The sequence below is a fragment of the Oncorhynchus kisutch genome, linkage group LG5 (genome assembly GCF_002021735.2).
Source record: "Oncorhynchus kisutch isolate 150728-3 linkage group LG5, Okis_V2, whole genome shotgun sequence".
In the NCBI taxonomy this organism is placed as follows: Eukaryota; Metazoa; Chordata; class Actinopteri; order Salmoniformes; family Salmonidae; genus Oncorhynchus; species Oncorhynchus kisutch.
Window position 1 is genome coordinate 26,606,531 of NC_034178.2, and position 26,139 is coordinate 26,632,669.

At 42.1% G+C, this 26,139-nt stretch overlaps 1 protein-coding gene across 2 annotated transcripts in view; it reads right to left on the bottom strand.

Annotated features, from left to right (window-relative positions):
• The window catches only part of LOC109890815 (interleukin-17 receptor D), a 51,004-nt gene extending 31,731 nt beyond the window's left edge, over positions 1–19,273 (bottom strand). For both annotated transcript variants that reach the window (XM_020482856.2, XM_031824742.1), the window contains exon 1: positions 18,863–19,273. In XM_020482856.2, the coding sequence (XP_020338445.1) occupies positions 18,863–18,982 (120 nt within the window). In that variant the 5' untranslated portion in view covers positions 18,983–19,273. The remainder of the gene's footprint in view (positions 1–18,862) is intronic.
• Positions 19,274–26,139: the final 6,866 nt, after the last annotated feature.

Sequence of the window (26,139 nt, forward strand, 5' to 3'; positions counted from 1 at the left end):
AATGTGGCAAAAGGTCGCAAAGTTCAAGGGGGCCGAATACTTTCGCAAGGCACTGTACTTTGTGCATGACAAGTAATTTTTCCAACAATGGTTTACAGACAGATTATTTCCAAAATTATTTTCAGAAAATGTAATGGCTTTAGAAGCTTCTGATAGGTACACCTCCACCTCCTGTGGATGTATTTCAAGGCCTACCTTCAAACTCAGTGCCTCTTTACTTTTGATTTCCCCATGATGTCAAGCAATCAGCCAAGACATCACATCATAAACAAAAATGTAGACCTCCAAAAGTCTGGTTCATCCTTGGGAGCAAACGCCTGAAGGCACCACGTTCATCTGTACAAACAATAGTACGCAAGTATAAACACCATGGGACCATGGTACCAATTGAGTGTAGTATGTAGACTTCTTACCCACTGGGAATGTGATGAAAGAATTAAAAGATGAAATAAATCACTAATATTATTCTGGCATTTCACATTCTTAAAATAAAGTGGTGATCCTAACTGACTTAGGACTGGAATTTTTACTAAGGTTAAATGTCAGGAATTGTGAAAAACTGACTTGGCAAAGGTGTATGTATGTAAACTTCTGACTTCAACTGTGTGTGTGTATGCTACAGTTCAAAAGTTTGGGGTCACTTAGAAATGTCCTTGTTTTTGAAAGAAGAGCACCCTTTTTCCATTAAAATAACATCAAATTGATCAGAAATATAATGTAGACATTGTTAATGACTGTAGCCGGAAACGGCAGATTTTTTCATTGAATATCTACTTATGCATACAGAGGCCCATTATCAGCAACCATCACCCCTGTGTTCCAATGGCACATTGTGTTAGCTAATCCAAGTTTATCATTTTAAAAAGGCTAATTGATCATTAGAAATTAGAAAACTGTTGAGCTGATAAACAAGCAATAAAACTGGCCTTCTTTAGACTAGTTGAGTATCTGGAGCATCAGCATTTGTGGGTTCGATTGCTGGCTCAAAATGGCCAGAAACAATCCCCTTTCTTCTGAAACTAGTCAGTCTATTCTTGTTCTGAGAAATTAAGGCTATTCCATGCGAGAATTTGCCAAGAAACTGAAGATCTTGTACAATGCTGTGTACTACTCCCTTCACAGAACAGCACAAACTGGCTCTAACCAGAATAGAAAGAGTGGGAGGCCCCGGTGCACAACTGAGCAAGAGGACAAGTACATTAGTGTGTTTAGTTTGAGAAACAGACGCCTCAAGTCCTAAACTGGCAGCTTCATTAAATAGTACCCACAAAAGTAGGAGTTTGAAGAAATTTGGCTTGTCACCCAAAACCTTGACTAACTTTTACTGATCCACAACCGAGAGCATCCTGTCGGGCTGTGTCACAGCCTGGTACGGCAACTGCTCCACCCTCAACCGCAAGGCTCTCCAGAGGGTGGTGCGGTCTGCACAACACATCACCGGGGGTAAACTACCCGTCCTCAATGACACCCGATGTCACAGGAAGGCCAAAAGGATCATCAAGGACAACAAGCACCCAAGCCACTGCCTGTTCACACCACTACCATCCAGAAGGTGAGGTCAGTACAAATGCATCAAAGCTGGGACGGCGAGATAGAAGCTGTTTTTCAATCTCAAGGCCATCCAACTGCTAAACAGCAATCACTAACTCCGAGGCTGCTGCCTACATGGAGACCCAATAACTGGCCACTTTAACAAATGGAGCACTAGTCCCTTTAAACAATACCGCTTTAAATAACGTCTCCATATTTTAAACCTTGCCAATGCCGCTCGGCCATTACTCATCCATATATTTACACGTACATATTCTCATAACCCCTTTTAGATGTGTGTATTAGGTAGTTGTCGGGGAATTGTTAGATATTACTGCACTGTCGGAACCAGAAGCACAGGCAATTCGCTACACTCGCATTAACTTCTGCTAACCATGTGTATGTGACAAAAAAAAAGTGATTTGATTTATAGTCACACAAATAAAAAATAAATGAAGCAGGAGCACATCACAACAAGCAGGAGGAATAAGATCGAAGCAAAAGCCTACCGGTCCCAGTGTAATAGGGAGAAAACTCACCAGCTGACCAGAGGCAGATGAAATAAAGGAGCAACATTGTTCCTGCACTGCAGGGTAGGTCTCCCAACTATAGATTTTTCAAACTGATACTACGTTGTGTACAATATCAGCTGTAGATAGCGATTATGCTAACAAACCACCAACAGCCTCGCCCCAACAAACACACCGTTTTACGCTAACTTCACAGGTTACTGCACACATGTTGCCAGGCTGATCCACACCCTGGACCTCTGGAGAGCCCAAGATGAAATGTCCACTACAAGCTTGCCACAACAGTGGCATAAACCATGAGGCAAGAAGATGAATGCCAAGCCTCTTACAGAGGGGATGGTAGCAAAGGCAAAAGTGAGTGTGAGGAGAAGACCTGTCTACTGCAGTTTCCAACTGTGACAGGTGAGCTTACACGTGAATGCGCCATTTACGTCTTACGCATGTAATAACCAATTCAACCACAAATTATAAAACACAGGCGAGTCCATTATATCTTCAACTGTTACATATCAAAAAAGACACCCGTGTTTTAGACGTGGGCTGGTTCTTACTGTATATGCACAAATCCATGGTTCGCAGCAGAAACGGCAGGGTATGCATGAACATGTTTGTGCACCTCCCATTTTTGTAATGTTTATGTTCTCAGGACAGTGTCAGAAGTAACAGATGAAGATTCAAACGTACTGAAAGAAAGTTAGCTCGTAGGTGTGCCTGACGTTGCTAACAGGCCCCCATTAGAAGTAGCAGTAGGTAAGGAGAAGTACCCAATAGGCAGTGGCTTGAGCTACCAGGTAAAGCAATTGAGGACATTTTTAAAACAAACATTTGATTTACATATTATTTTTTTTTAAATAGAATTCATGGAAAACAAGCATATTCAGTGATAATACTAAGAAATAATATTACAAACAAGAGTTACAGCAGGATTACAAATGCTGCATAATAATTAAAGACGTATGTGTGAGTGCATGGACGTATTCGTGCATCACTACAGCATTCCTGAGACCTAGAAATAGTGCCCTCTCCGTTGTGCAGAAGGTCGCTGCGTCAATGCCAGATTGGAGGCAAGGACAGGACATGCTACAGTTGAAGTCGGACGTTTACACACACTTAGGTTGGAGGTCATTAAAACTCCTTTTTCAACCATTCCACAAATTTCTTCTTAACAAACTATAGTTTTGGCAAGTCGTTAGTGTATATGACAAGTAATTTTTCCAACAGTTGTTTACAGAATATTTAAATTATAATTCACTGTATCACAATTCCAGTGGGTCAGAAGTTTACATACACTAAGTTGACAGTGACTTTAAACAGCTTGGGAAATTCAAGGAAATTATGTCATAGCTTTAGAAGCTTCTGATAGGCTAATTGACATAATTTGAGTCAATTGGTGGTGTATCTGTGGATGTATTTCAAGGCCTGCCTTCAAACTCAGCACGTCTGCTTGACATCATGGGAAAATCAAAAGATATCAGCCAAGACCTCAGAAAAAAAAAATGGTAGACTGTCTGGGCAGAAGTCTGGTTCATCCTTGGGAGCAATTTCCAAACACCAACAAACGCCACCACGTTCATCTGTACGCAAGTATAAACACCATGGGACCACACAGCCATCATAGCACTCAGGAAGGAGATGCATTCTGCCTCCTAGAGATGAACATACTATGTTGCGAAAAGTGTAAATCAATCCCAGAACAACAGCAAAGGACCTAGTGAAGAGGAAACAGGTACAACAGTATGTGTTTCATACTTACATAAAACGAGGTCTATAGCGACATAACCTGAAAGGCCACTCGGTAAGGAAGAAGCCACTGCTCCAAAACTGTCATAAAAAAGCCAGACTACGGTTTGCAACTGCACATGGGGACAAAGATCGTACTTTTTGGAGAAATGTCCTCTGGTCTGATGACACAAAAATATAACTGTTTGGCCATGATAACCATTATGTTTGGAGGAAAAAGGGGGAAGCTTGCAAGCTGAAGAACACCATCCCAACCGTAAAGCACAGGGGTGGCAGCATCATGTTGTGGGGGTGCTTTGCTGCAGGTGGGACTAGTGCACTTCACAAAATAGATGACATCATGAGGACGGAAAATGTAGATATATTGAAGCAACATCTCAAGACATAATTCAGGAAGTTAAAGCTTTGTCGCAAATGGGTCTACCAAATGGACAATGACCCCAAGCATACTTCCAAAGTAGTGGCAAAATGGCTTAAGGACAACAAAGTCAAGGTATTGGAGTGGCCATTACAAAGCCCTGACCTCAATCCCATAGAAAATGTGTGGGCAGCACTGAAAGTGTGTGCGAGCAAGGAGGCCTACAAACCTGACTTAGTTACACCATTACTGCCAGGAGAAATGGGCCAAAATTCACTCAACTTATTGTGGGAAGCTTGTGGAAGGCTACCTGAAACATTTGACCCAAGTTAAACAATTTAAAAGGCAATGCTACCAAATACACTCAATGAGTATGTAAACTCCTGACCCACTGGGAATGTGATGAAATAAATCAAAGCTGAAATAATTCATTCTACCTACTATTATTCTGTCATTTCATATTCTTAAAAAAAGGTGGTGATCCTAACTGACCTAAAACAGATATTTTTACTAGGATTAAATGTCAGGAATTGTGAAAAACTGAGTTTAAATTCAACTGTATGTTAGGAAGAATACCTATACAGATGTCTGTCTGCATGGGTGTGTGAGGACGAGTCTACTTCTTAAGAATGTGTGGCTGGATGTTGGACAGCGTACTAACCACAAGTCATATCTGGTTTATGTTTTGAATCTGTAGTTAGGGATCTTACCATATATAAAAATAAATCTTACATTTTGGCTATTGTCCTTTCCACGTGCACCCTATGCTTTGCTCTTTGTCATCTTGACATCTGGTTCTGGCATTTGTAGGTTGGACTTTGCAAAGGAAGGAATGTTCAATCTCAGGCCAATTTCCTCCTCACCTTTCTCAATGAGAACCCCCTTGTCTGCCATGAGCCCATCACCTCTCTTAAGGTAGCCACATTGAAGCGGACTTTGCAGTAACTCTGATATTACACCATTTAAATATTTCTCTGTCAGAAATGGATCCTGGTGGATGCAAATGTAACTGAGTCATGTGGATCACATCAGAGGCGTCGGTGTGTTGGTAGACTTGTAGTTGTAATAAGTTTGATGTTGCAGTAGCAGTGAGCTTGGTTACTCCATCTGCAACTCTGTGCAATCTACACTGAACAAAAATAAAACACAACACAACATGTGAAAGTGTTGTTCCCATGTTTCATGAGCTGAAGTAAATTCCAGAAATGTGTTTACATCCCTGTTAGTGAGCACTTCTTTGCCAAGATATGCCAAATCTGTCAGGTGGATGGAGTATCTAGAAGCTGATTAAACAGCACAATTATTTACACCTTGTGCTGGGGACAATAAAAGGACACTTTAAAATGTGCAGTTGTGTCATACAATACAATGCCACAGATGTCTCAAGTTGAGCAAGCGTGCAATTGGCATCCTGACTGCAGGAATGTACACCAGAGCTGTTTTATATTTATTTGTTTTATACATTTCAACAACAACAAAAATTAACCTTTATTTTATTTAACTAGGCAAGTCAGTTAAGAACAAATTCTTATTTTCAATGACGGCCTAGGAACAGTGGGTTAACTGCCTGTTCAGGGGCAGAACGATTTCAATTGACTAATTTACTTATATGAAATTGTTGACTTTATATTTTCGTTCAGTATATTTTCCATAAACAAAAATGTTGTTTCAGCTGTTTCAAGCTGGTGTAAAAAAATAAATAACTACAAAAAAAAATTAGGAACGGGATGAATAGAAATAGCACACAGAACATACCTTCTTAGATTTGCTTCCAAGTAAAATGATAGACCAAAAACTCACAATTTCGATGTGAATTTGGTCAGGTCGCCCAAAAAGTCACATATTGCCACTGAGTCTCTGCGACTGTCAAGATCTGTTGTCATGGTTACCGGACTGCCACAGCAACCAGACCAAATCCTCGTGACAAGATGCAAGGAGTTCTAAAATTCTCAGATAGGTTATTCTACTTTTATTTAGTCACATTGTGGAGAAATTTTCTGTAATTTCTCCATTACCTTGTAAATGATGTTGTGGGTGTATTTTCCTGTAATAATTCATTTTTAAAAAGCAGCTGAAGATGTTGTCAGCTATACTCTTGTACTTATTTTAACTGGCTATCCAGCTAGCTAGGAACGAACCAAAACATTTAGAAAATTGCTTTTACTTTCCTAGCTTGTTATGTTGACATTTACCGAAATCATTTTTTTTTTAACTGAGTAGTTTACTGGTATTAAAATAGAAAGTATGCTATCTGGAGTTACGGGCTGCTGATGTCATGCAGAGGTTGACGTTTTGTATTTATACACTGCTCAAAAAAATAAAGGGAACACTAAAATAACACATCCTAGATCTGAATGAATGAAATATTCTTATTAAATACTTTTTTATATACATAGTTGAATGTGCTGACAACAAAATCACACAAAAATTATCAATGGAAATCAAATTTATCAACCCCTGGAGGTCTGGATTTGGAGTCACACTCAAAATTAAAGTGGAAAACCACACTACAGGCTGATCCAACTTTGATGTAATGTCCTTAAAACAAGTCAAAATGAGGCTCAGTAGTGTGTGTGTGGCCTCCATGTGCCTGTATGACCGCCCTACAACGCCTGGGCATGCTCCTGATGAGGTGGCGGATGGTCTCCTGAGGGATCTTCTCCCAGACCTGGACTAAAGCATCCGCCAACTCCTGGACAGTCTGTGGTGCAACGTGGCGTTGGTGGATGGAGCGAGACATGATGTCCCAGATGTGCTCAATTGGATTCAGGTCTGGGGAACGGGCGGGCCAGTCCATAGCATCAATGCCTTCCTCTTGCAGGAACTGCTGACACACTCCAGCCACATGAGGTCTAACATTGTCTTGCATTAGGAGGAACCCAGGAGGAACCCAGGGCCAACCGCACCAGCATATGGTCTCACAAGGGGTCTGACAATCTCATCTCGGTACCTAATGGCAGTCAGGCTACTTCTGGCGAGCACATGCAGGGCTGTGCGGCCCCCCAAAGTAATGCCACCCCACACCATGACTGACCCACCGCCAAACCGGTCATGCTGGAGGATGTTGCAGGCAGCAGAACGTTCTCCACAGCATCTCCAGACTCTGTCACGTCTGTCACGTGCACAGTGTGAACCTGCTTTCATCTGTGAAGAGCACAGGGCGCCAGTGGCGAATTTGCCAATCTTGGTGTTCTCTGGCAAATGCCAAACGTCCTGCACAGTGTTGGGCTGTAAGCACAACCCCTACCTGTGGACGTCGGGCCCTCATGACCGTTTGAGCAGACACATGCACATTTGTGGCCTGCTGGAGGTCATTTTGCAGGGCTCTGGCAGTGCTCCTCCTTGCACAAAGACGGGTGTAGCGGTACTGCTGCTGGGTTGTTGCCCTCCTACGGCCTCCTCCACATCTCCTGGTGTACTAGCCTGTCTCCAGGTAGCGCCTCCATGCTCTGGACACTATGCTGACAGACACAGCAAACCTTCTTGCCACAGCTCGCATTGATGTACCATCCTGGATGAGCTGCACTACCTGAGCCACTTGTGTGGGTTGTAGACTCCATCTCATGCTACCACTAGAGGGAAAGCACTGCCAACATTCAAGTGACCAAAACATCAGCCAGGAAGCATAGGAACTGAGAAGTGGTTTGTGGTCCCCACCTGCAGAACCACTCTTTTATTGGGAGTGTCTTGCTAATTGCCTATAATTTCCACCTGTTGTCTATTCCATTCGCACAACAGCATGTGAAATGTATTGTCAATCAGTGTTGCTTCCTAAGTGGACAGTTTGATTTCACAGAAGTGTGATTGACTTGGAGTTGCATTGTGTTGTTTAAGTGTTCCCTTTATTTTTTTGAGCAGTATACTTTTTTTAAACTACAATGACAAGTGAGGTCAGACGACAGTAGATTGTTCATGATGTCTGTAGACAATTGTCATAGCAACATGTTGATAGACAAACTGTAAACCAGCCTTTACATGTGCCCCACCATTTCACAATTTTCTGTTCACTTGTAGCAGAGAAAGGATTTCTGCCTGCAGCCCATAGACGCCATGAGGATTTTTTGCAAAAAGTGTCTGAGGTCCAAGTCATTGTTTACGGTTGCAATTCTCTGATTGGACAATCACCGTTCAGTGGCGGAGTTTAGCGAAGGGTCAATTGGGTACTTTTTCCGTCACTGGTCTGAGTCAGTCGTTAAATAACGATTGTTTTCAAGATCAACTTTAGTAACATTGGTTTTGGGACACTCAGAATCTAACGTTGCTCCTACAAAAAGGTTCTATTGAACGTAGCCTTAAGACACTTTTGGGAAACCAGGCCCTGATTGTTCTGCTCAGATAATGATGTTCTTAGCTAGCCAGCTCCCAGAGGGACTAAGTCCAAGGCTGAACTGGACTGATGAAAGATAAACGAACAAACCCAAAACGCTAGACCCCTTCTCTGTTTGTCCAACAAATCACCAGGAACAGCAAAACAACAACGGAGAACACATGCAGCAGCCACATCTACTTACTTTCACACTTGGATTGTTTAAATAATGGAAGGTTCAACAGTGTTTATTTATCCGTGAGGCAGTATAAATAGTCATAGTAGATTATGCCTGAGAGATTGTTGGCCTGAAGGTCCTTCTTATAGAGAGTTAAATCAGAGCTTCACTGTAGCAGATGTGATTCTGTTGGCTTGACATCAGAATGTTGACGACAGATCCAAATTGTAGATGCTTTCAGTACCAAAAGTAATTCCTAATAAAAAAAATCATTCCACCCCTGACCCTCTCTACAAATGTTGGGATGTGTGTTTTGTTCCATTTTATATCCCAGCCGCTGTCCCCGCAGGAGGCCTTTTGGTAGGCCATCATTGAAATAAGACATTTGTTCTTAACTGACTTGCCTAGTTAAATAAACAAATAAAACATACAATTATTATTCCAGCCCCTACCATAGATGCCCATGCTGGTTTCAGTCCTTCCTCTAACCCTCCCCTGGCTATATGGTTTTATTTCAGCCCTATCCCAATGATACTGATCTATGGTTTTGCCGTGGTTCTTCCCCTAACTCCAGTCCCATCCTCCAACAGGGCAGGGCTGGACTAATCAGAGTTCTCCCTCCCTGAGCTGCTCTCCAGTACCTATCCACCATGCGGTTCTCATTACCCCAACATATGGCTCCCATTTCACATTCCCAACCTTTTTTCCTGGGACAATTACCTTTGTGTCCTTTATCAAGCTCTATTAACGCTAATTAATCACTCGTTCTTTACTCCCCTCCTTTTCCCTTCTCTCACGGCTGTGTGTGTGTGTGTGTGCAAGCAAATGTGTGTGTACGTGCATGAATGGATGTATGCTCCAGGGGTGGTATATGCTTCACTGGAGTCCCAGTTCCATCTCTCTAGGGGTCTGGTTCAAGAAACCACTCCGTAGACCCATGTCAAAACCCAATACGTTCTTCACACTGACAGACTAGCATTAAAGAGAATGTCATGGATGTCTTAAACCGCCACATTCATATGCAGAGATGATAAATACAAATTCTCCACTTGGCATTTCATACACACAACGATGTAAGAACCACCTAAGGTTGGTGGCACCTTAATTGGGGAGGACGGGCTGGTGGAAATGGCTGGAATGGTATCAAATACGTCAAAACATATGGTTTCCATGTGTTTGAAGACATTCCATTTTCTCCGTTAATATTAATGAGCCATCCTCCCCTATGCAGCCTCGACTGGTAAGAACATGAATAGGCATGCGTCACATGAAATCCAGACTGAATTCTCTCTGGATTCGGGGTATGGAGGTTGAATAAGTTAAGTCGTCTTAAAGATGGAATCCGCATTTGGGGAAAACGGCACCACTGTTTGCCCCACACCTATGTTAATGTTTTTTGAAATACATAGAGGTCCAAGGGGAATTTTTTATTTTTAAGTCTTCATTGTTATAATATCCCAAATGGATGTGGCAGTGTCTGTTCTCCATTGGAACCTAGCATTAATATTCCAATAGAAGAAAAATGCATGGTCATTTAGTTGTTTCATTCCATTCCAAAATCATTGGCATTAATATGGAGTTTGCTGCTATAACAGCCTCCACTCTTCTGCAAAGGCTTTCCACTAGATGTTAGAACATTGCTGGGATGTCCTTCCATTCATTAGTGAGGTCGGGCACTAATGTTAGGCGATTAGGCCTGGCTCTCAGTCTGCATTCCAATTCAACCCAAAGGTGTTCGATGTGGTTGAGGTCAGGACTCTGTGCAGGCCAGTCAAGTTCTTCCACACTGATCGACAAACCATTTCTGTATGGACCTTGCTTTGTGCATGGGGGCATTGTCAGGCTGAAACAGGAAAGGGCCTTCCCCAAACTGTTGCCACAAAGATGGAAGCACAGAATCGTCTAGAATGTAATAGTAGGCTGTAGCGTTAAGTTTTCCCTTCACTGGAACTAAGGGGGCCTAACCCGAACCGTGAAAAACAGCTCCAGACCATTATTCCTCCTCCACCAAACTTAACACTATGCATTCGGGCAGGTAGCATTCTATTGGCATCTGCCAAACCCAGATTCGTCTGTTGGACTGCCAGATGGTGAAGCGTGATTCATTACTCCAGAGAACGCGTTTCCACTGCTCCAGTGTCAGCGAGCTTTATGGAGCATAACTGTTGAGTAGTTATGACAGTCACTGTGCTCCTCTATGGCAGTGGTTGAAGCACTCATTCTGATATGACATCACGCTCTTTACTCTGATATTCTATTTGTAGGACGCATAGGGATGCATTCTGTGCTCTGTCATTCATTTTGATATGAGAAACACCATAATTCATTGTTAAGAGTATTGGAACGTCACACCCCCTGTGCTACCTGTGCTACGTAATACAGAAACCAAGCTTATAAATGTACTCCCTTGCTTCCTCCAATGCTTATAAGTGTTCCGTGGGTTATTACACAGAAGTGAAGTAAGCGGAGGCAACAGAGTTCTGAGGAAAGCGGATGGTACTGTTAACTTGCCAACTTAGAAGCTAACCTAGCTAACTAATGTGAACTGTCTCAGGTCAGGTAGCGATCATTAAGAACTTTGTGTATGCTATTGAAACATGCAACTATAGTTTGCTTCGGATCAACTATAAAAATCCCAGCATTATTTCGAATACAGGTTGCTTACCTCGAGTTGCACTCAAAAGTGATGCTCAATTAAAGATGCTTCAAATATAGCAGTTCTGCAACACCACTCCCTTCATCCCAGACGCTCTGACATTGCTATGGCAATCAAGCTGTTTTTAACCATCCTTGTAACTGTCACTTCTGCGAGGAGATTGTTTTCTAAACTGAAAAAAGGTCTACCTAAGAAGCATCAGCCTCTCGGTCTGATATGCGCTTTTGAACATGAGTGAGCATGAGTGAACATGAGGAGGCCGTAGGAGGGCAACAACCCAGGACTTAATGCGCTGGCGTCGTCTTAGCCTTGACCAAGGAATTTGATTACAGATATCCCCTTACATGCAATCAGTTAAATTATTTATTTTTCAAAGGCCTGATTCACTTTGATCAGTTGCATTCTTAAAGCCCAAGAAACAAATACTTAGCTTCTGAGTACATGCAGAAATTAAAAAGGTTTATAACTGGCTGTGGCGTTGTCCGGTATGCCAGTGTCCCTACAAAGTGCACTACTTTTGACTAGAGGCATATAGGCCCTGATAAAAAGTAGTGCATTAAAATATAGGGAATTGGATGCATTTTGGGACACATGCCCTTTTGTTTCCGGCCTGCATGCCTGACCCTCTGAAACATTACCATATGCTATGACATTACTGAGCAAGAACTCACTGGATAATTTTTGTAAACACGGCCTGTTTTTAACCTGCGGAAGGGCCAAGTTTCTCACAAAAGGCAAAAACAGGTGCTTAGACACGGAGGAATGATCACACACACACACAAATGTGGGCCTCCTTGGTATCCGCAAGAGACAAATCTCCGTGGCAGTGAAGAATGCCCCAAGAATGCTCCCTCAGGAGGTGGGATGCCAAGTGCAAGTGAACACATGCGTTTTAACACTCATGACTTTACCAGACACAGTCCTATCCTTCCATGAAAGCTTGACTTCTTTGTCAGGCTTCTCTGCTAAGCTGATGGCTTTTACAGCTTTGAAACCACACACAGTCTCTTCTCTCCCCTCCTCTCCATGTTAAATGGATTTAGGGAGCTTCTGCACAGTTGACCTTAGCAGTCACACCACACGTGCCTGTGGAGGACGGTTGCTAACCCAATCTCCTGACCAGCAGACAGGGCCAGAGCGTAGTGCACTAAATAGGAAATAGGGTGCAATTTGGGACATAGCCCAGCAGACAGGGACAGAGAGGCAGAGCTTACCCCCTGGTATTCACAGTGGACAGGGGCAGAGAGTGGCTGACCCCCTGGTCCATGTAGCAAAAAGGGCAGAGCAAGGCTGACTCCTCTGCTTCACCCAGCAGACAGGGGGAGAGAGTAGCTGACCCCCATGTCTTACCCAGCAGACATGGGCAGAGCAGGGCTGACCTGACCCCCAGCTGCTCAAATGTGACACAATAGCTGTGTTTAGTCAATTAGGATTTGACATTCCATTAGAGGTCAACCGATTAATCGGAATGGCCGATTAATTAGGGCCGATTTCAAGGTTTCATGACAATCGGTCATTTTGGACACCGATTTTGCAGATTTTTTTACACCTTAATTTAACTAGGCAAGTCAGTTAAGAACACATTCTTATTTTCAATGACGGCCTAGGAACGGTGGGTTAACTGCCTTGTTCAGGGGCAGAACGACAGATTTACCTTGTCAGCGCAGGGATTCAATCTTGCAACCTTACGGTTAACTAGTCCAACGCTCTAACCACCTGCCTCACGAGGAGCCCGCCTGTTACACGAATGCAGTAAGAAGCCAAGGTAAGTTGCTAGCTAGCATTAAACTTCGTATAAAAAACAATCACTAGTTATAACTACACATGGTTGATGATATTACTAGTTTATCTAGCGTGTCCTACGTTGCATATAATCGATGCAGTGCGCATTCACGAAAAAGGACTGTGGTTACTCCAACATGTACCTAACCATAAACACCAATGCCTTTCTTAAAATCAATACACAGAAGTACATATTTTTAAACCTGCATATTTAGCTAAAATAAATCCAGGTTAGCAGGCAATGCCCCAACTACCCTCAGGTGAAGTTGTGCCACTTCTCTTGCGTTCATTGCACGCAGAGTCAGGGTATATGCAACAGTTTGGGCTGCCTGGCTCATTGCGAACTAATTTGCCAGAATTGTACGTAATTATGACATAACATCAAAGGTTGTGAAATGTTAAAGTAATATTTAGACTTATGGATGCCACCCGTTAGATAAAATAAGGAACGGTTCCGTATTTCACTGAAAGAATAAAAGTTTTGTTTGAGATTATAGTTTCCGGATTCGACCACATTAATGACCTAAGGCTCGTATTTCTGTGTTATGTTGTTATAATTAGGTCTATGATTTGATAGAGCAGTCTGACTGAGCGATGTTAGGCACCAGCAGGCTCGTAAGCATTCATTCAAATAGCACTTTAGTGCATTTTTTACCAGAAGCTCTTCACAATGCTTCAAGCATTGCGCTGTTTATGACTTCAAGCCTATCAACTAGGCTGGTGTAACCGATGTGAAATGGCTAGCTAGTTAGCGGGGTGCGCGCTAATAGCGTTTCAAACTTCACTCACTCGGAAATAGTCCTATAATTCCAATAATAACTACAACCTAAAACATCTTACCTGGGAAGACTCATGTTAAAAGGAACCACCAGCTTTCATATGTTCTGAGCAAGGAACTTAAACATTAGCTTTCTTACATGGCACATATTGCACTTTTACATTCTTCTCCAACACTTTGTTTTTGCATTATTTAAACCAAATTGAACATGTTTCATTATTTCTTTGAGGCTAAATTGATTTTATTGATGTATTATATTAAGTTAAAATAAGTGTTATAGAGGCCATATATACATATACATATATATATATATATATATATATATATATATATATATATATATACACATATACATACATATATACATACACACACATGACTTGGAGCTAGGCATCGTAAGTTCAGAGTCACTCGCCCCAACAGTGTGTGTGTGCTGGAAGTGAGTGAAAGCTCGGGTGAGAGGGGTGAGTGTCGTGGAGGTACCTGTACCAGAAGGGGAGATAGGCCAGACGGTGAACAGATCGCCAGGTAGAATCCTAGAAGTGCAGCAGGGAATGGGAGTAGGTGTCCCACCCACTTGGGAGAAGCTTTTATTTCTGGAGGCAGATTTCTTGTTGAAACTGCCAGTGAATGGTCTTTGAACAGCAGGAAGGGGCTTCAGAGGACACTTCAAAGACTCACACTTGTTTGGCCCAAATACCTTTTACTTCACACCGTAGTGCTAATTGAATTTGTATCTGGCTCAGTTCCAGGTTAGAATGGTGTCCTCAGGTCTCTGCTGTTTGCTGACTAGAGCACCCTCCGTATAGCTTGCAAAAATAAAAACTTGGAAGCAGTAATTTATCTGGTTAAATTTGTCAAAATTAGGTTGTAGGTTTGGAGTTTTGATCTGGAGCGAAGGCCATGCTGTGGAGTGTAGCATCCTGCATATGTACCTGCCGAAAAATCCAAGTTTCTCTCACTCCAAATCTATCCTTTTGTAAAACAAAACATGTTGAAAAATGTGAGAGCCCACATTAAGCTGTGTGAGGGGGGGGTGAAATAATGATTAAGACAGGGCGAAATAGAAACGAAATGTGCATACACACGTTTGTCTCTTCCCTAATCAAATAAATGCATAAATTATATTTACTTGTTCAACTCCATGGAAGAAAAACAACTAAAATTGTGGATATTGAGCGACCAAACCAACACAACATAAAGTGCAGTAACACTTCCCACAGCAACACAAGGTAACAAACTACTATATTGAGCACCCTAACCTCTATGGCTGCCCACATTGTATGGTGGTAGTCATAAAATAACTACTGAGGAGTAACAATGAACACCGGAATGTACCTTGTGTTTCTTTAGCATTTGAAGGGAGCACTGTGTAATCTCACTTTGGGGGTCTGAGCCGTTGTGTCACAGTAGTCATAATTAAATTACTGGTCAGTCGGGTCATATTGAAACACAGGCGAGTACCTTGTATCGTAACTTCATAGAGATGTCTGACTCTGGAGCTTTTGAAGAGACCACTGTATAATCTCATTCTGGGCTCTGAGCCTTTGGCAGGAAGTAGGAAGTGCCCGGGGTAGCAGATCACTGATGAGGTAAAGAGGAAAGATTGGATAATTGGTGGTAATGACTTCAGTCTGTCAGACTCATAAAGACTCACTGTATCTGAATACCCATACTAGCGTACTACATACTTAAACTGCATACTAATTCGGCATTTGATCTAGTAGAGGTTACTGGTCTTTCCCGACTTGGGTGTTTGACTACAGCTGACTCAACGCAATCGCACATTAAATGACACATTCAGAGTACTATTTTCCAAATTTCACATACTATTAAAAAAAAATTCACATAGTATTTAAAACGCTAATATGGGTATTCGGACACGGCCAGTCATTGAAAGTACGTGTGTGTGTGTGCACGCGGCTGCGCACGTTTGTACAAAATCTAATTAGATAAAACAATTCCACACAAAAGCAAAACTTATTTCTAACTCTGAACATTTCATTATTTATTCATTTCTTGCACGGGTTCATTCATAAAGCTAGCTTCTGACCAGCCCATCAACAATACAGTGCACCCTGGTAGGGTGGACAGACACACTGGACTTTTCATTCACTTTTAACATACCTCCCGTTTACCAGGGCCAAGCAGCCATTCTTCCCTAGGAGCAGGATTCCCTCCCTGTCAAAGGCAGGCAGCCATGCATCTGAAAGGCCCAGGCCTCCTCATTGAGAAAAGCTCCGGGGCAATGGCTCTGTCCCGATTCAGAGCTAGCCAACCAGGAACTTTCCCACAGAACAGACACAAAACTGCCTCCAAGGATACGAGTTGGTTGGGTGGTTTTCAATGCTCCCTCAAGGAGGTGGAGAGGAATAACTCTAAACCTTGTTACCACAATGCACACACACAGGTGCGAGCATGGCGCACACACAGTTTCCATGTGTAACTCTGTGTCGCACTGCTTTACTTTATATTGGCCAGGTCACAGTTTTAAAAGAGAACTTGCTCTCAACTGGCCTACCTGGTTAAACAAAAGGTTAAATAAAAAAAATAAACAGAACACATTTCAGCATGAAAACACTCTCCCTCTTACAAACTCTCTCTCCCTCCACACACCATCAACACTATGAAGCAAATGCACCTCCCACCCGACATCAATCATCTGCAGCCAGATGTTACAGACATAAGAAAAGAGAGAACAAGAGGGGGTTATTTCTTTTGAGAGTTTGTGATTAACAAAGACAAAGTGAAGGAAACATGTGTCCCACATGTGCAGTCAAGCCAGGGCTGGTAAGAGATCCCAAGGCCACCACAATAAAAGACTTGGCCAGGCCACTGTTTGTGTACGTCTGGAGACATTGTAAAACATTGTCTTTTTTCTTTCCATCCCTTTGACACTGTAAATCAAGGCATGACTAGGAATAATAGGGACATTGACGATGGGTGCAAAACACACTAATGTAGGGTTACACTCCGGGAATTCACAATTCGGTCTTTTCTCATACATCAGACACAAATTGACATCTTGTTTTATGGTTTTGTCTTTTGGAGTCTATTCACAACAAGGAACCGAAAACAGAGTCGTATTGTGATTAGTGCTATTGCTGCTATCAATGTTATTGTTGCCTCTGATCACATGGCTGTCCACATAATAAGAAGTACAGCAGACCATTGAAGAGTACAACCAGAACATTTATTTTATGCCAACAAAATACACATTATGTGTGGACCGTGTACTCTTCAAAATAGACTAATGCATTTCCCTTATGTAATTTAGTTCAGAGAAACGTTACAGTATGTGTCGAGTTCTCTGCTATGTTTAAAAAAAAAATAACCGGCCCATAGAGGTACGACAGGGACCCTCTTCAAACAACTATCTCGTTGTCCCATGTAGTATGGCGGGACTTTGTGGTTGTAAGCACAAAAGGAAACCAAAGGGGTGATTTCACCTGGCCTACGTCCCAAATGGAACCTTATTCCCTTTATAGTGCACTACTTTCTCTGTGTCAAAAGTTGGGTACTATATTAGGGAATAGGATGCCATTTGGGACACATGACCTGTTATATATAAATGGGTTGATTGCATTTTTCCTCCAGACTTCCGCTGAAACCTAGGATGCAATTCCCAGATATATCCATTATGAAAAAGTTTGATTCTTCAACTGTCCATCACTTGCAAATGAATATGTTTCATAGTTTGGCTGACATTACAGAATGACAGTTTGTGCAGTCGGTGATGATACATTTTTGTTAAATTGAATTTGTGGAATTTCTTTCCTTCAAAATGCATTTCAGCCAATCAGTTGTATTGTGATAGCCCTATTTAGTAAAATACCAAGTCCATATTATGGCAAGAACAGCTCAAATAAGCAAAGAGAAAACAACCGTGCATCATTGCTTTAAGACATGAAGGTCAGTCAATCCAGAAAATTTCAAGGACTTTGAATGTTTCTTGGCACTTTTTGAATTATTATTATTTATTTATACACAGAAATAGGCATAATGATTATTCTCTAATCATTATTCTTCATGCCCCCTCTAAAATAACAGGTCCCTAACACCCCTTGTGCCATGTCTACTGTCACAACATTATCAATTATCATGACAATTGGCAGTGAAATGGGACTGTACTAAGGTCAACAGCTTTTTGGAGACAGTGGATCGGAGACACACACACACACCACTTCTCACCTGCAACAGTTTCACCTTATACAACTAATAGCCATTTCCAACTGTCCACAACTAGTTAGATTCGTTTTTCCCCTTTCCATGTTTTTGTAGGTGTAAAGTACTTCTGTGAAAACACTTTAAAGTACTACTTAAGTAGTATCTGTACTTGACTTCACTACATTTCCTAAAGAAAATAAATGTCCTTTTTACGCCATTCATTTTCCCTGACACCCAAATTACTCTTTACATTTTGAATGCTTAGCAGGACAAGAAAATTGTCAAATTCACACATTTATTAAGAGAACATCCTTGGTCATCCCTAGCGCCTCTGACCTGGAGGACTCACTAAACACAAATACTTCGTTCGGAAATTGTCTGCGCGTTGTAGCGTGCCCCCGCCTATCCATAAATTAAAAACAAGTTCTTTACTTTTACTCAAGTAAGACAATTGGGTACTTTTCCCACCACTGGTAACATGGTTGTATGTAAATCCTTCGTGGGTTTATTGGGATAGACTATTATTATAAAATATCACTGTAAACTAGACTGGGAAAAAAAGGTAAAGTAGAATATACATATCTTTCAACCAAAGCTTTGACTTCATGAAGTGTTCATTTCATTTGTTTAAAAAAAACTTCCGCCCAAAATGTTTTGGGATAAATAGCTATAATTCCTATCATTTCCACAACTATGTTTAAAGAAAATGTCCAAACTGAGCATGAGAAGAACTCAGCAAGCTACGAGACTTGGAACTTGACGCGCGCTCATGACACGACGTTTATCTGCAGCTTTTTCAGAAACCCCTGATTTTAAAAATGTAAAAAACATTTTTACCTTATTGTTGCATTTGTCCGAGTTTCCTTTATCGGTGCCTGGTGCCTGGGAGGCGGAGTAGTAGTTCGAAAACAGGAATACAATTGTGGCTAGATGAAATAGTCTCGCTCGCGCAGCCATACCCTCTCTAGTCCATGCAGACTATCTACTGTGGAGCTCGATCCGTCCCAGAATGTCTCTGTGATGCTGGTCTAATGTTCCCCCCCAAAGTGGGGGCTGTGGCCTGTAGTAGCCTACCTACAGCTCTTGAAGTTGGTTGGCATAAAGTTAGTATATTTGGTCACTTTCTATCCGCCCACCGCAAATATGTGAGCCTGTTCTTTCACTCTGGAATTGTACAAATGAAGTGACCATTTTACATTTTTTTTAAACAATCTCATCAGATTTGTCTTAGAATTCTCCAATAAAGTTCCTAAATTGTCCCCACCTGCTCCTCAGGTATACGCCCCCTTTCAACCTGTAATATGTCTTGAAGCATCCCAACCAAGGCTGTTGACTTATGCGAATACAGAGAACATTTGACAATAATTGACTCCTATGGGTTGAAAACCTTACATTTTTCAAGTTTCCCGAGGGGCTACCGGTATCTGTAGCCTACATTTTACACTATTTACATATTACAAAACAACAACCAAGATGGCTCTATTATTCCTTTTACCAAAGCTGTGTTGGAATACTCATACTTACCGCACTAACCATACTATTTGTGACGTGATTTGAGTATATAGTATGCTTATTGGTCATATTGGTCATAGTATGGATATAGTTAGTATGCCAAAAGTTCCCGGATTTTGTATTAAATTCACCAAAATACAAAGTATACATACAGAGGGCACTATTTTGTACTTTTGGGGCCCATAATGCAATTCATCCGAAAGTGGGCGTGGCTTCACAACGTTTGCAGATTTGAAGAAAATGGTGGAAAAATGCAGCCGAAGTCCGACCAGAGCGAATAGAAATTCATTGAACTAACTAATGGCAAATGTTAAGAAAATGTTGAGCAATGTAATAAAGGCATGACTTTTCAAATAAGTTATGTTGCACGTTATGTTGGCTAACAATTTGTTAGAAACACTATCCTTACGAACCACATAGCATTACAGCAGTTACATAACATTAGTTGGATACTAATACATCGAACTTGCCAGGCAGTATATTAACTATCTGCTATCTAACTAACTAACTAACCAACGTTTATTGACTTGACTATTCACATCATTCTTAGCTAAGTGGTATAGTCGTTATGCGTTTCAATGGACATTGAGAACTTTAGCATTGTCACATCTGGTGGCTTACCCGTTGAAAAAGTGTCAACCTACTAATACCTAGGTATTTGGTTGGATGACAAGTTGTCCTTTAAATTTCATGTGGATAATCTTGTGACAAAGTTTAAAATTAAATTGGATTTTTATTTTTTTGTAATAAGGCTTGCTTCCTGCTTATGGCGAGAAAGAAGCTTATTCAGGACACTTTATATACGCAGAAAGATACATTGGTATATGTATCTACAAAGCCCTTTTGGGTAAACTCCCTCTTTACCTCTGTAGTCTAGTCGCCTTCACCACCAGCAGTTACCATACCCGGTCTGCTAGTGCCACTGAATGAATTAAAAATATTGATGGGAGACTCTATTGCAGAGGAGTGTAAATGCTTTTAAAAATGTTGTATTGTATTGTTGTATGTTATAATTATGTAATGTATTGATTTTTGCTGCCTTCTTGGCCAGGTCTCCCTTGAAAAAAAGACTCTGTACTTTTCCTTGTTAAATTTCAGAGCACTCTAGCGCCCCGTTGAATATGGCCAGTGTCAGTAAACGTGTGGGGAAAAAAGTGTAATAAATTCTTGCTAGCAGCACATTTACAGTCACCAACGCTCTGGATAACATGAAACCAGCTCTGCTATGGCAAGTAAAATGGTCAGAGTGAGGTGTTCTCTCAATTGTGTCTGGAAGTAGCTAGCCAACGTTAGGCAGTTGGCTTGGATGCTTGACTGCTGTTGAACGTTCAGATCAACCCTACTCCTCGCCCAGTGAGTCCAGTGTGCGCTCTGAACTCTCCAAGAGCGAAACGCTCTGAATTTACAATCTGATAACGCTCTGGAACACCCAGAGCACACTCTGGGACTGCAGATTGAATTTACGAACACACCCGAAATCGTAAAATGTTTACCTAGTCAATGTCACAGAATTATTCCAACCACATAGTGTGGAAAAACATACAAAACACAGGAAAATCGATTTAAATCGAAAAAAATGGGAAAATATGCATACTGTCTTAATAAAACACAATTTACCACCACCATGCTAATGTGTCTAATGCTACGCTATTTCCTGATGTTGCCCAACATGTTCAGCCAGGGGTAAACTACAAAAGCAGTGGCGTAGGCAGACATCCATTCAAATGTAGGTGGGCCAAAATGGGCACCCAAATCATCATTCATTTATAAAAGCCTACCTTATATCCTACTATACCCATCTAACATGTGATTTAGCTTTACAGACCAAATAGTCTTGTAGGCCAAAGTAAAGTCATGACTCTTGCATTCAACATGTGACTCATAGGGACCTACACATAATAAACCATACAGCACCTTCAGAAAGTTCTCAGACCTCTGACTTTTTCCACATTTTGTTAAGTTACAGACTTATTCTAAAATTGATTAAATTGTTGTTTTTTCTCATCAGTCTACACACAATATCCCAATGACAAAGCAAAATATATATATATATATTAGCAAATGTATAAAAAAAACGAAATGTCACATTTACATAAGTAAAATCAAATCAAATCAAATGTTATTTGTCACATGCAACATACAACCTTACAGTGAAATGCTTACTTAAAATACCTAAAAAAGTAAGAAATAAAATCAACAAATAATTAAAGAGCAGCAGTAAAATAACAATAGCGAGGCAACAGTAAAAACAGGGGGTACCGGTAAAGAGTCAATGTGCCGGGGCACCGGTTAGTTGAGGTAATTGAGGTAATATGTCTGGATTACCATTTGATTAGATGTTCAGGAGTCTTATGGCTTGGGGGTAGAAGCTGTTTATAAGCCTATTGGACTTAACTTGGCATTCTAGTACCGCAGAGAGAACAGTCGGGAGTAGAGAGAACAGTCTATGATGGCTGGAGTCTTTAACAATTTTTAGGGCCTTCCTCTGACACCGCCTAGAGGTCCTGGATGGCAGGAAGCTTGGCCCCGGTGATGTACTGGGCCGTACGCACTACATTCTATAGTGCCTTGCAGTCAGAGGCTGAGCAGTTGCCATACCAGGAAGTGATGCAACCAGGATGCTGTTGATGGTGCAGCTGTAGAACCTTTTGAGGATCTGAGGACCCATGTCAAATCTTTTTTTCTCTCCTGAGGGGGAATAGGTTTTGTCGTGCCCTCTGCTCAACTCTCTTGGTGTGCTTGGACCATGTTCGTTTGTTGGTGATGTGGATGCCAAGGAACTTGAAACTCTCAATCTGCTCCACTACAGCCCCGTTGATGACAATGGGGGCCTGCTCAGTCCTCCTTTGATGTAGTCCACAATTGTCTTGATCACATTAAGGGAGAGGTTGTTTACCTTGCACCACACTGTCAGGTCTCTGACCTCCTGTTGTCGGTGATCAGGCCTACCACTGTTGTGTCATCGGCAAACTTAATGATTGTGTTGAAGTCGTGCCTGGCCGTGCAGTCATGAGTGAACAGGGAATGCAGGAGGGGACTGAGCAATGACCCCTGAGGGGCCCCGTGTTGAGGATCAGCTTTGCGGATGTGTTGTTACCTACCCTTACCACCTGGGGGCGGCCTGTCAGGAAGTCCAGGATCCAGTTGCAGAGGGAGGTGTTTAGTCCCAGGGTCCTAAGCTTACTGATGAGCTTTGAGGTCACTATAGTGTTGAACGCTGCACTGTTGTCAATGAATAGTATTCTCACATAGGTGTTCATTTTGCCCAGGTGGGAAAGGGCAGTGTGGAATGCAATAGAGATTGCATAATCTGTGGATCTGTTGGGGCGGTATGCAAATGAGAGCGGGTCTAGGGTTTCTGCGATAATGGTGTTGATGTGAGCCATGACCAGCCTTTCAAAGCATTTCATGGCTGCAGACGTGAGTGCTACGGGTCGGTAGTCATTTAGGCAGGTTACCTTAGTGTTCTTGGGCACAGGGACTATGATGGTCTGCTTGAAACATGTTGGTATTACAGTCTGACAGGGAGAGGTTGAAAATGTCAGTGAAGACAATTGCCAGTTCATCACCGCATGCTCGGAGTACACGTCCTGGTAATCCATCTGCCCTTGCGGCCTTGTGAATGTTTACCTGTTTAAAGGTTTTACTCACTGAGCGTGATCACACAGTTGTCTGGAACAGCTGATGCTCTCATACACGTTTCAAGGTTAATTGCCTCAAAGCGAGCATACAAGTTATTTAGCTCTTCTGGTATACTCGTGTCACTGGGCAGCTCTCGGCTGTGCTTCTCTTTGTAGTCTGTAATGGTTTGCAAGCCCTGCCACATCCGACGAGTGTTGGAGCCGGTATAGTACAATTTGATCTTAGTCCTGTACTGATGCTTTGCCTGTTTGATGGCTTGTTGGAGGACTGTTGTTGCAGGATTTCTTATAAGCTTCCGGGTTAGAGTCCCGCTCCTTGAAAGTGGCAGCTCTACCCTTTAGCTCAGTGTGGATGTTGCCTGTAATCAATGGCTTCTGGTTGGGGTATGTACGTACAGTCACTGTGGGGATGACATCATCAATGCACATTGATGAAGCCACTTTACTCAGTACTTTGTTGAAAACCTTTAGCTGCAATTACAGCCTCGAGTCTTCTTGAGTATGACACTACAAGCCTGGCACAGCTGTATTTGGGGAGTTTCTCCAATTATTCTCTGCAGATCTTCTCAGGCTCTGTCAGGTTGTATGGGGAGCATTGCTGCATAGCTATTTTCAGGTATTTCCAGAGATGTTAGATCTGGTTCAAGTCTGGGCTCTGGCTGGGCCACTCAAGGACATTCAGAGACTTGTCCCGAAGCCACTCCTGCGTTGTCTTGGCTGTGTGCTTAGGGTTGTTGTCATGTCGGAAGGTGACCGTCACCCCAGTCTGAGGTCCTGAGTGCCTGGAGCAGGTTTTCATCAAGGATCTTTCTGTACTTTGCTCAGTTCATCTTTCCCTCAATCCTGACTAGTCTCTCAGTCCCTGCCTCTGAAAAACATCCCCATGGCATAATGCTGCCACCACCATGCTTCACCGTAGGGATGGTGCCAGGTTTCCTCTAGACGCTTGGCATTCAGGCCAAAGAGTTCAATATTTTTTTCATCAAACCAGAGAATCTTGTTTCTCACGGTCCGAGAGTCATTAGGTGACTTTTGGCAAACTCCAAGCGGGCTGTCATGTGCCTTTTACTGAGGGTTGGCTTCATTTGGCCACTCTACCATAAACGCCTGTTTGGTGGAGTGCTGCAGAGATGGTTGTTCTTCTGGAAGGTTCTCCCATCTCCACAAAGGATCTCTAGAGCTCCGTCAGAGTGACCAACAGATTCTTGCTCACCTCCCTGACCAAGGCCCAGAAGGGAGTACACGTTTGCTCAGTTTGGCCGGGTGGCCAGCTCCAGAAAGGGTCTTGGTGGTTTCAAACTTCTTCCATTTAAGAATGATGGAGGACACTGTGTTCTTGGGGACCTTCAATGCTGCAGAAATGTTTTGGTACCCAAGGACAATTCCTTCGACCTTATGGTTTGGTTTTTGCTCTGACATGCACTGTCAACTAGGACCTTTTATTGACAGGTGTGTGCCTTTCCAAATAATGTCCAATCAATTGAATTTGCCACATGTGGACTCCAATCAAGTTGTAGAAACATCTCAAGGATGTCTTAATAGAAATTGCAGATTGCCTCTTATCCACACGTCGTCCCCTTATGCCACAGTTTGTACATCTCAATTGTCAGTAGAAACCACATTTGTTTAAGTAAGTCAGCCATGTCAGCAATGTTTTTTATAAAAGTAGTACTTTTTTTATTTAACTAGGCAAGTCTGTTAAGAACAAATTCTTATTTACAATGACTGTCTAGGAACAGTGGGTTAACTGCCTTGTTCAGGGGCAGAATGACAGAGTTTTACCTTGTCAGCTCGGGGATTCGATCTAGCAACCTTTCGGTTACTGTCCCAATGCTCGAACCACTAGGGTACTTGCCGCCCCAAATGAAGCTGAAGGAACTGTTTTAATGCGAGACAAGGCTCTGCTGATAGCCAGGTGTAGCAATGATAAGGTGTTGGGACTGCTGTTGGGACTCTACTGTTGGGACTGATTTATGCAGGTCCTAACAGTCTGTTGTCACCATTATAGTGCAATTAATGTGTTGTGTTGTGTTGTGTTGTGTAGTGGCTTTTCTGGCATGCATCCTTCATTTTTTTTTTTTTTTTTCCCCATCAAAATGTACAGTACATGCTAAAATCTCCACTGATTACCAGTGAGAAATTCCTACACTGGACAACTTGTTACAGATTTTCGTAAATCATTGATAATAATCTGTCAATTTGTTTCATGTTGTTACAATAAGATATAAGGGTGACCATAAGGGTGATCAAACTTTAAAAGTTTCTTCAAGTGCAGTCCCAAAAACCATCAAGCGCTATGATGAAACTGGCTTGAATGAGGCCAGCCACAGGAAAGGAAGACCCAGAGTTACCTCTGCTGTAGAGGACAAGTTCATTAGAGCCTGAGAAATTGCAGCCCAAATAAATGCTTTACAGAGTTCAAGAAATAGACACATTTCAACATCAACTGTTCAGAGGTGACTGCTTGAGTCAGGCCTTCATGGTCGAATTGCTTCAAAGAAACCACTACTAAAGGACGCCAATAAGAAGAAGAGACTTGCTTGGGCCAAGAAACACAAGCAATGACATTAGACTGGTGGAAATCTGTCCTTTGGTCTGATGAGTCCAAATTTGAGATTTTTGGTTCCAACTGTCGTGTCTTTGTGAGACACAGAGTAGGTGAACGGATGATCTCTGCATGTGTGGTTCCCACCATGAAGCATGCAGGAGGTGTGATGGTGTGGGGGTGCTTTGCTGGTGACACTGTCTGTGATTTATTTGGAATTCAATGTATACTTAACCAGCATGGCTACCACAGCATTTTGCAGAGATACGCCATCCCATCTGGTTTGCACTTAGTGGGACTATTTGTTTTTCGACCGGACAATGACCCAACACACCTCCAGGCTGTGTAAGGGCTTTTTGACCAAGAACGAGAGTGATAGAGTGCTGCATCAGATGACGTAAGATGACATAAGTACC